Source organism: Halichondria panicea, chromosome 12, assembly GCF_963675165.1.
Source record: "Halichondria panicea chromosome 12, odHalPani1.1, whole genome shotgun sequence".
Taxonomy (NCBI): domain Eukaryota; kingdom Metazoa; phylum Porifera; class Demospongiae; order Suberitida; family Halichondriidae; genus Halichondria; species Halichondria panicea.
The window spans coordinates 5238118-5250171 of NC_087388.1; the positions used below are offsets into that span (position 1 = coordinate 5238118).

General features: G+C 41.7%; 1 protein-coding gene across 1 annotated transcript; it reads right to left on the reverse strand.

Annotated features, from left to right (window-relative positions):
• Nucleotides 1–1313: 1313 nt before the first annotated feature.
• LOC135345193 (plexin-A2-like) lies at nucleotides 1314–10841 on the reverse strand. The gene is made up of 24 exons (XM_064542561.1): nucleotides 9758–10841; nucleotides 9527–9712; nucleotides 9056–9196; nucleotides 8771–9004; nucleotides 8444–8724; nucleotides 8202–8307; nucleotides 8026–8151; nucleotides 7876–7974; nucleotides 7644–7749; nucleotides 7352–7540; nucleotides 5610–6006; nucleotides 5239–5521; nucleotides 4829–5050; nucleotides 4623–4775; nucleotides 4324–4577; nucleotides 4012–4061; nucleotides 3848–3940; nucleotides 3715–3798; nucleotides 3294–3511; nucleotides 2994–3106; nucleotides 2656–2821; nucleotides 2419–2561; nucleotides 2083–2240; nucleotides 1314–1771 (listed from the first exon to the last, which is right to left on the reverse strand). The coding sequence occupies exons 1-24, from the start codon at nucleotides 10724–10726 to the stop codon at nucleotides 1659–1661; spliced, it is 4884 nt and encodes a 1627-aa protein (XP_064398631.1). The 5' UTR covers nucleotides 10727–10841; the 3' UTR covers nucleotides 1314–1658.
• Nucleotides 10842–12054: the final 1213 nt, after the last annotated feature.

A 12054-nucleotide genomic window follows, 5' to 3' on the forward strand; every position in this document is an offset into this window, starting at 1 on the left:
TCCCAGAGGAGGTACGACATCCGCGTGTCATCCGCATGTCTTTAACACACACATTCCTTAGGTCAAAGTTCGGAATGTGCGTGTTAAAGACATGCGGATGACACGCGGATGTCGTACCTCCTCTGGTTTCCTCCTGGTAATGGTCCGTCAATATTGTAATTGGTAGTTAACCTGTAAAATTTACCTTGACTCTAAACTTGCTTGCTACGGCCTTGATTTTGGGCAACTAATTATTCTTACCATGTTTATTTATACCTCATGCAGTCTGAAATTTGATTAAGAACCTTATAATTATAGTCTCATTTGTATAATTATATGGTTGTTGACTTACAGCTACTGCAAGTATAAATAATCGAAACCAAAGAAAAGGGCAACATCAAGTCAACCTGATTGAAGTAACAGATTGTTTTAATGTAGAGTTGAAAGAAGGTGAACATAATTGTGAAGAAATTGCAGAGGTTCCAAAAAAGAACAATATCTCTGGTCAAATTGATGTGAACATTAATTAATAGGCTAAAAATTGCTCATTTTCAGTAATATGCGACTGATGGAAAACATGCATAATTATTAATTAATTATTTTCGTTCTGTTACAGTACATAGTATTAGACTACTATAATCTTATAGCTGCCTCATAATTATACCTGTGGACAATTATATATTAGACTCTACTCTTTTTATAATATTCTCTCACTCTCACTGCAGCTATTAATGACATTGACTATTTGTGCATATATAATTATAATTATTGACCTTTCTATGGACCGATCTATTCTCAGACTTGAGCAGCTGCCACACACACACAGACACACACACAAACACACTACCGTATACCTCGCTTGCGCATGCGCACCGAGGCATAATAAACACAACAATGTGCTCTTTTTGTACAGTTCTTTGATTTACTAAAACTGTCATACTCATGTTAAGGCAGTGCTTGGTAGCTAGGCCTTGGTGGAATTTGCTATAGCATATTTTTAGGAAAAAATAGGCACAAACAAATGTTTCAAAGCAAAAGACTGTCTGCATAATTATAATTATGGAGTCCACTTGCAGTCCTGGGCGATTGACTGATCTGGAATGACTGTGAGCTGCTCCTTGCAGCAGAAACACTGTTAAGAGAATATAGCCCATTCAATGATGACTCATAGATTGATTATAGTCTAGCCTTGAATTTGAAAGACATTAATTGCTGTGGGAGATTGTAGATCTATCTCCAGAAATGAGCTCAAACATTCATTATCCATAGAATACGAAATATTTAACTATACGCGCATGCATGTGTAGTTTATAGGAACATTTACACCAACAAAAGTACGTACTGATTGATTGCTGTTGATTGATACGATATCTGTTTGTCTATATTATACTGACATAATTATGCTTGTTATTTTGAAACACTTACATCACTACAATTATACATGTACTCGAACAATCACACAAATATATGGTAGACATTAAAAGGAAAACAACGATTGCAGTAAAAACAGAATATAAGCTACGCGATAACAGGTATTATGTTGTAAATAAGTAAATTGTACCAAAATTCACAATATGCAGCTGGAGTTGTATTACAGTTATAATTAATTAATTAACTGTTACTATAATACTGTACATGCAGAGGACGGCCATTACCTCATAATTAATTTTATTGCATAGTTATAAATTGTATGTTGCTCCGCTGTTCTTAATTGTTAGAGGATAACTTGACGGAGGGTCGACATAGCGATGAGCGTCTTCATGATCAGTAAGTACGGGTTCATCGTCACATTCTGCAGTAAAAATGAACTATTGCATGGGTCCAAATATTAGATGATGACACAATAATGACATGTTTACACGTACTATATAAGACTCCGGTTTAATGATACTTATGCATGGGCATATCATACAGCTACTATAGTATATATATAGCGGTACTCTGAAACAGAAAACGTACAGTATTTTTTGCTACATAGTGCTACTGTACAAGTAACATGTATTAATAGTAAGACCTACAACAAAACAAGGGTCAAACTAATACCTTAGTACTATAATACAACCATTACAAGACCGAGCATTAAAGCTAATTTTATACACTTACTGAGCTGCTCTGTTTCTTGAATGGTATTCAGTAGCACCATACCGAGCTCAGTGTAGCCAGAAATGGATGTCAGTAGCCTCTCCACAGTGGTGGACAATTGTAAGAAGGTTGGCCTCTCCTTTGAATCTTTCTTCCAACACCGACGCATCAATTCAGAGCTTTGAGGATAAGGGGATGTACAGTTGGGCCAAAACAATACTAAAACCCCCAATTAAGGAGAATGCAGCCAGTTCTAGTCTATCTGCAGGCCCCCACAACCAACAACAAAGCACAAGGGGATTTGCTTAAATAATAGTATTTGCAACTGATACTAATCAACTCAGAGAGTACACTCACATCTCAGTGGCACAGGCTGCATTGAGAGGTCTCTCTAGTCTCCGTCCTTCTCCTAGCAGCTTGATGAGGGAGTGTGGGCCCACGGCAGGGTAGGGAGTCCGTCCTGCATTGAAGATCTCCCACACAGTCACACCGTACGACCACTGGGCACATGGACAAGAAGGAACAATTAATATTGCTAGTTGCAATACCTGAGGGGTATTGTGACCTTAGGTCTACCATACTGCTCTGACTCACCACATCAGTTTTCTCTGTGAAGATAGCATCATTGAGACTCTCCAAGGCCATCCATTTGTAGGGCAGCTTCACATTGGCTCGGTCGTTCTGTCTGAAGTAGCCACTAGCATAGACGTCCTCAGCCAGACCAAAGTCCCCCACCCTGATACCCCCTCCCGAGTCCAGCCTATTGTAATGTACAAGATGAAACCACACTGAGACAATCATGTACACTAGTGATGCTGTTTACACTATCAATACCCATGGATACATAATTATAGTAATGACTCATCTATAATATATTGGCTATATATGTATTCACAATGACTACTCGTACACACTGTCGATGGTCCACTCACATGCAGTTTCTGGCTGCAAGGTCGCGATGAACAAACTTCTGCTCGGCCAAGTAGGCCATTCCTAGTGCTATCTGGCGACACATCTTTAGTAGCAGTTTCCTTACTTCCAGAATCTGTGTAGAAAATGGCAACATCTTCCTACAGAATCCCATGCACCAATGACCTATCTCCTAATGAGACTATATTATTATCACCATTATACAAAATAGTAAACTTAATGGTTCAAGACACACAAAAATTTGCAACAACGAAAATAACGTGCTGCATGTATATACACACATATAGACCTCTACCACACACCTGATCAATCTCACAGTCTTCGTCCAACTCAAGGCTGCTCCTTTCTTTTTTGAGATAGCTAATGAGGCTGCCGTTGGCCATATATGGCATCACTATGGCAACACCGGGGCCAGCATCGAGACACACCCCAATCAGGGACATGACGTGAGGATGGTCAAAGTCTTGCATCTTGTTCACCTCACACACCATGCTCTGAACATCCGACAACGAGAACAGACCTGTAGGGTAGACAATGATTAACTAACTCTGGACCAGAGGAGGTTCAACAATTCGTTCAATGTTGCATGTTATATAATTGCAGAAATGGTAATCTCTACAGGGGGCAGGAAATTTGAATTACCCATAATTATTATTAATACACAGATAATTAGTGCATGGCTGACAGCAGACTAAGTGTATCAAGCTATGACACAATGTTAACCTTTTAGTGTCTTCACGGCCACCCCCTGCATAGGAACTTTGTTCCAGTCTGTCAGGATTCCCTTATACACAACGCCAAATTCACCTGTATAGTGACATTCCATAAATTAATTGTAATGCACATCTTTCTTTACCTTGTCCTATTGCAGTACTAGAGAGCTTCAATATGGAGGCTGGTATTTTGAATGAGTCTGGGATGGACTCGGCAATCTCAACAAGTTCTGATTCTGTATAATTATAAGTCAGTGAATATAGTATAGACTGCATGCATGGATGTATAAAAATCATAGAAACTTACTAACAAGTGCAGTATTGCCATCCACAGGTAATATTTCCTCCTGTGTTCTCCTGTAACATAATTGGACAGCTGGACTATAAGTATTATACAGTATAACGGGTATATTTCGAGGGTATAAACTTTCGCAGAATGACCCATTAGAAACAGTTGATCACTGCTACTATGCTATAGCGATTTAATTTTCGCGGAATAGCAGCCTTTCTGCAGCATGCATTGATAAATTCGTGGGTAAAAATGTTTGTGGTAGATGTTTGATCAGCGAAAACCACGAACATTTATACCCTCAAAATATTCCCGCTATACGGTAATTACCTATTAGCCACGAGCTCCATCATCTGTTCATGCATAGCAATAGACACGGTCTTCCTTCGTGAGTTCAGACAAAAACAGACAAAAATGATCAGTACTACACACACTACCACTACAGCCCCCCCCAAAACACTCGGGATTATGACCTCCAGGGGAACTGTCGCTTCAAGAACTTCCACCGTAGGAACCTCCACCACAAGAACTATGTAGGTCAGTCGCTGGTCTAATACTTGAGCGATGTTGCTTCCAACGGTCACCTAAATAGCACAGTAACACAGTTAAGTTATATAGTTTTACTCAACTCGTATAATAGCCGGGTTTTCCTCTTCTGGGGTCTCCAAGGGGGCGGTGCAGATAAATTCGCTCCCTCTTGAATTACTGGGTGTCTTGACACATTCCTCCCCTCCCACGGTCACTTGTATCTCACTGGTCTCCACTGAGTCGAGATTATCACCCTGGATACACACACGGTAACAGTATGGTCAGTATTACAGGATAAAACGTATACCACAATGCGTATGAGAGTCGCTGTACCACTGGTGACCTCTTGCGAACCCTCAAGCCGAAAATTGGAGGGATCTGATTGGACGCTGATGGGAAGGCTTGCGTGTGTGGTGAGTGGGACATCATCAAACATCAGGGCATAGTCCAATGGGGTCAGTGAGGTTGTTGTTAGATTAGGAGTTGAGCATGTGATGGTGGTATTGTCCACAATACTGCAGGTGCTCCTCTGTAGGAGAATAAGTACATTATGTAATACCGTCATGACATAATAACAATTTTCCTGGAATGATGCTCAGTCCCCCAAAAAATTGTATTTTTAAATATTTACGATACATATTTTTGACAGGTGGAACTTATTGCTCTCTGTAAAATGCTCACTGCAAAAATTTTATTCACAAAAAAGTCGAAAATTACATGGTGTTGTTCGGTAGTTGCTGGAGGAGCCCCCATCGGCTGGTAGACCTCCAACACAGGCTGTTGTATCACGTCCAAGTTCACTCCAGTAAAGGTCAGTGTGATGCCTCCACTAGGAATGGTGTTGCTAGGAAACACGGCAGTCACATTAGGGTTGTTACGATAACTGAAGACCACTCCTGGATTGCTGACTCTGGCAGCATCAATGGACACCACCACCAATGCAGCGGAGGTGAGGTTTCCTGCTGAGATCCTGCAACGAATCTCTTGAGACTCGATAGATCTGCAGGGAAAAGTTTGAGCACCAGCTATTTAATAGTCACCTACGATGAGGAAATATATACAGCTATTTAATATCGCCTTGCACTTACAATATATTGCAGACGTAGTTTGATCCGTTGATTTCCAGAGAGACTCTAGTATCCTCCTGATTCCCCACGTTCAGTCCAGTTCCATTTACAACCACTTTGGTTCCCCCGGCCATTGGTCCAAAGGTCGGAGTTACACTGTTGACAGTAGGATCCACTGCAGTGAAGGAGCCAGCGTGTACAATGGCTATTCTAGAGCCAATGGTCAGAGAGAATTCTTTAGACCCTTCTGTTACAAAATTAGTGGTCTGACAGACAAACTGCTGCCATGGTATGTAACCAGTGACGAGGGGAGTGCAGGCCACGCCTCCTAATGTAAGAGTGGAGTTCTGGATATCAGCAAAGGTTACTCCGAGGTCAGTGCCCATCACAGTGATTGTTGTACCACCCTCAACTGGTCCTATGTATGTGTATAGGTTTACTTAGCTGCAATGTATAAAATAGTCAGTCAGAAAATACACTACATAATAGTTAGACACTGTTTAGGAAATTTCTACATGATTTAGAAGCCCAAAGGGCTGGTTGTAGTATCCCGAACGCAGTGAGGGTTCTACTAGCCCTGAGGACTTCTAAATCATGTGGAAACTTCCTAAACAGTGTCTAAGCATTTTAGATCATAGCAACCATGAGTATTTAGCCAATCAGATTTGAATGTTCTTATCTAATCTTTGCTACATGATTTTCTAAGTGAAGTACATGATTTTCTATTGAAGTACATGATTTTCTAAATTGGATAGAACATTTCCTCTAACCAATCAGATTGCAGTATTTATGACAAACATGATCTAATTTGATTTATATCCCGTTGCTACGTTGTTGCCAAGTGCAATATGCAGCATAATGCACTGCTGAAAGTCATAATGCACTGACCGCAAAGTCATAATGCACTAACCACAAAACGCCCCTCTGGCAATTAGACAGACAATTAAATTAAAATTAAATTAATACGCATGAGAAATAACAAGTATCAAAGTATGTCCAGCCATGCAGGAATGAATGTTCAGCACTGCTGGAGTTTCTTCTTGCAACCATGCAGGTTTTAAAATTGTCCAAGATTCATTTTGTGGAAGATTCTGTGTTCCTAGATCGACCTAGTCCTCGACCTCGTAATGCATGTCAATTCTGCTTCACCGTAGCACTAGAAGTGGCTCTTTTTGCTGGGGGCATGAGCAGTTTTGCAGCAGTGTAGAAGCGAGCTTTCTTGGCTTGGTTATGAGGCCGAGCGTAGACCAGCAGCTAATACATGTATTCACTGAGTAGTGGGGTGGGGCTGTTCTTTGCAGCAGTAAGTGGGGCGGGGCTGTTTTGCAGCACCAGAAGTGGGGTGGGGCTGTTTTGCAGATTTCAGTTGGAACTCCAACAATTTTGTGTCAAGCCATTCGTCGGTCATGCCAATCTTATACACTGCAGATACTGGCGTCTAGAAGAGAGAAGAGATGGAGCTGTGTCTAGAGTTGTCTTTGTCTTTTTTTTGTGCTGTTTATATTGTGTTACTAGGACAGTGTTATGTTGCTATGCCCTCGGGATATAAACTAGTTATAACACGTGCACTCGGGCTGCATGGCATATATTGCACTCAGCCCTCGGGGCTGGCGCCCTCGTGCTTCAGTGCAATATATTCCATACATCCCTCGTGCCCGTGCCCGTATTATAACTATAACATACACTATAATCATGTGAGCAGAACATTGTATAATCTTTAATACTATAGTGACAAGAGAAGTTCTATTTCACCTAGATTTTACCTGACATTGGAATGAATGAGTTGATGACAGGGGCAGGACAATTGTCCCCCTCAGTAATGAAAGTATTAGAGCACTCTTGCCTCACCTCACAACTGCCCCCACACCACCCACATGCGAACTCTGAACCCATTCTGACTGCAATGCATTCCGAACATCCACTGGCCAAATCACGACAATCATACAGCGTCACTGTGTGTGCGTGGGGGGAACAGAAATACCGCAAACACTATTATTATTTGTTACAATCTGGAAATGTTAATCCAAATGGTTGACAAAATAATTATAATGGCACCTGAAATTTGTTGCATGGTGTTGTTCAGTATATGGTTGACGTCATTTCCCGTCCAGATTACCATAACAACCACAAGAGAACTGTCGACTCCAACAGAAAGTGTGAGCTGTACACAGAAATCGTCCAGTATATACAAGTCAATCAGGCATGTGCACAAGTATGTACAGTAAAACATGCTCCATTAGAAAAGTAAACATCCTGCATAATAATTATTATTGTTAGCAACACTCACTTGTCCACTGCCCACTGTACACAGGATGGAGTTCTCGTTCTCATACTGAGCTGTCAGACTAACTCCATTCACAACACAATAGTACTCAAAGCCATCCGTCTAATGGAGAAAAACTATGGAACAATCAGATACATGTGTCATGTGACTCACGGCAGGTATGAGGTTCCTGGTGGCCAATCGAAGACCCTGGGCCACCCTTACTGGTTGAGTGTACCCACCAGAGGGGGGTATGTCCAACAAGGGGCACTCGGCAGCAAAGTTGTTGCCTCCAGACACCTGTACAGAGGATGTATAGAGTCACAAGTTACCGTGGTTATTGAGCTCACCTGTAGGAAGTGAGATGCATTTCTGCAAAGAGCCGATGTTCCACTGCACTTCTTGTTGAAGTTACACCATCCACACGGACTGTTCAGCCCCAGGCAATCCTTGCAGCTGTAGAATATATATAGGGAAGAGAGCCAGTTTTGAAAAACTAAAGCTATAGATCTATGATTAAAAATGAATAATCTGTCATGGGAGAGTTGATAATCATGTGTAGGTAGGTGTTTTGAAACTGAATATAGCATACCTTTCCACTGCTGAGCACCTATAGATGGTGAGTGCTTGGTTGGTAATATCAAATGGCTCATTGAACAGGGAACTCTGAAAGCCCAGGTTGATGGTTGCAGTCACTCCTGAATAGTCAGGTACAAGTCCATCAATATCACAACTGAACACTGTTCCTGGAGTGACCTCAACAGCTGGTACTATGATTGGTGGGAAACGTTCTTCACTGTCTTCCAGATGACAGTAGAAGCTCTCTCCAGGCAGGAGATTAAGCAGGCCGGGAGAGGTTAAGGTCACCGTGAACTGTGAGGTCAGATTGTAATGTCAGACACAACTACACAAACCTTACCTCATTAGTAAGAATCGTAGGGTCAAGCGCAAGTTGTATAGGCTCCACAGTAGCAGCAGTAAAACAGTTTGTATTGTCTTGTGTCCATCTACTGGTGAGATTAGAGTTCTGACACTGCGTCTGACGGGAGCACTTGTTCTCCACCACACACCACCCACACAGTGGGTTGAGGTCATTGGTACAACTGGTACAGTCTATACGCTGGGAACACTCCTCTATGGGTACTTGAAATACCTTGAGATGGGGGAATAATGGATATGGTAGACCATACCAGCATTCACTCACTGAGTCTTGAGTGACTGCTGTGATGTAGTTCAGTCCCTCCTGCCATGACAAATGATATACCGGTACCATTACATCATATCTCACTCGCTGACTGTAGAAATAGCTATAAATGCCCAGGGTCGACGTACCACTGACATCGTACTGTGGAGATAAACAAGGCCATTATTATACAAATACGGGGGCGTTTCTAGAAATTGAAGTGGGGGATGTTCAAGGGTATACTGGTGAGCAACGGGACAGAAATGTTTTACTCCCACATTAATTAGATGACAGAGAGAAGTGTCACTGCAATACATTACCAACTGATGCGGACGCTCAATATATTGAGCGTGGTCATGACTTGTAACACGAGCCAATGTAGTTTGCATTATAGAATTCGATAGAGCTGATCAGTTATGTTAGCCAAGCCCCCTGTTAGACATGCCACTGCACTACATGTGTATATAGCTGACTCAATCATGCAGCACTTACTCCTAATATCCAATGATAATCAGTTGCAACAAACACAAAGGAAAACCGCTCCACCTTCACAGCTACTGAAGCAAGAGGGACAAAGCTGTCTCCAAAATTGATACGAACTGGTGCTATTAGGTCAATACCACCATTTGGGATGAGAAGGCCGACTGGACTGGGTGTGTCACATCTGTCCACAGTTATCTAGAAAAATGATTATGTTAGAAGTAGACCAGAATGCAATCTAACCTGAGGCTGCGACAGGGTAGAGCAGTTATCTGAGCCTGTTCTCCATGCTAAGCTAATTTCTTCTCCAACAGTGCGTGACACAATACAAGAGTCATATTTAGCGTCCATAGCTTCATTGACAGCAGTGATATTGACCACACAAATAGAGTTAGTAATGTCATAGCAAATAGTTATCACAGCAGTGGGTCCAGATATCCCACTGAAGTCCTCCACTAGTGACACTCCACACACATGAGTCTCTTCAGTGATCGTTTGAATGCCACAATTGATTCCCAGTTCATACAAAGCAGTCACTCCACAGGTACTTGGGCCTCCACAATCAGGCATGCTGCACACACGTAATAGTCTTATAGCTTGTGCATTAGCAGGTTGATAGTCGACGACAACATAGTAGGCAAATCTACCACTTACAAAACCACCAAATGCATAGAATTGTCGTCTAAAGTCACTAATTCCAAAAACCAGTTCATTGCGTGTACCAGACGGATTGTTGTTGGATGATCTATTGAAATCATCTCCGAATTGCTGCAGTACCATTCTCTGTCCTCCTGCAACAGTTAATACTGATTCTCCAGTGTAGAAAGTATCTCCTGATGTAAAGATAGCTGCTCCTAAATAGTTAGGATCTGCTATAGCATTACTAACATTCCTGATAGGACCAGTACTGAGGTTGCTTGCATTGTAGACAGAGCAAGAGCGATCCACTAAACATACCACCAACATCCCAGTAGAGCTCAGGGCCAGTCCTCTTTTAATGACATTAGCTCCTAGATCAACTCTTGCTTCTTGCATTAGCTGAGCATTCAGTCTATACAGGTAGTTGTCTGCAGCAAGAAATGTTCTCCCAGTCGAGTCCACTTGCAGTCCTGGGATATTAATAGGGATATCAAAGGAGAATGATTGAGATTGAGAATAAGCTGCTCCTTGCAGCAGAAACAGCCTGAGGGCAAAGAGTGCTACTATAAACATATCCTTTTCTTTAGCACTGAACAATGAAGCTGCTCTTATTATACTAGATCTAGCATAGCCATTCTTATCATAGACTCTAGAGAATAATTATACAGACTGTGACAGCTCTAGACTAGAGCTGTCACAGTCTGCAGAATTGTTCTACCCATGCACAGGAATGTCAGACAGTTCAAAGTAGCAGCCCCTCCCTCTTAATTTTATTTTGTGGCCAGTATAGTTATGCTTCAGTGCGCATGCGCAAGCAAGGTAGATCTATACAGTGCGTAGCCCTTGATCCCAGGCCGAGTTTTCGCTTTTATAAACAGGCCTGGTACTAGTTATCTGCACATGCGTCAACCAATTAGCCCATGGCTATTAGTATATTCTCGTTCACTTTTGTGACATTTATAATCGTGTACTATCGTGTACAAAGTCAGTTCCCGTTTTATCATTATTTGAATGGCTCTTAGCTGAAGCTTCTCTCTTCTCTGAAGCTTAGAAAACATTATTCTGAAGACTGAACAACAAGAGAAGAAGTATAAAGCTTTGCCAAGCTTGTTAAGGTCAGATATTTTTGTGTAGGCCCTATGCTATCAAGTCTTGCTCATGTTTGGCAAGATCTAGGTAGACTATAGTTTCATCATTAATATGGTGGATCAAGTGAAGAGTGTAAGCTATAGAACTTGGTGCTGCCATCATCAGCTCGTTGACAATGGCACTATAACCTGTTCAATACGAGAAATTTAATATGTATATAGATATATCTACACGTATTTCGAATGTCTACTTCTCTGTACAGGAGCAATGGCTAATATCCAGCTATCCCAACAGTGCTCCTCTTGGCTATACTAACGGACGAGACTGGACAGTTTAAGGTAAGGGGGTTTAACCGTCTTTGTAATAATTATTGTCCTATACTCACAGGACTGGAGTATGACCTGCTCGTTCGAGCGTTGCTGGGTAGCTCAGAGGCATCAAGAGAATCTACGTTTTCTCAAGCAAGATTTAACTGAGTTACGAGTTGGCTAGAATCAGAGAAGTCCAGCAGCCTGCTAAATCTTTTTGAAACGTAATATGAAGACATTCAATCATCCTGAAGTTGCCCTGGGTCACTGTAATCGTGCTGCAGCACAACTGGCAACTCCCCAGGCACTTGTGAAGCAGCTAGCTCTCTATGTGCATATTTTGTGTACTCACTCTGTGCATTTTCATTTCTAAATATTTTTGCTGACCACAAATACAATGAAAATTTGACGCATGCGCAGACAACTACAGTACCCTAGGGGAAAATAAGCCCATCTTGAATAAACGCCCATCCCCTCTTTTGCCTCGAAGTTCTTGCACAAGGG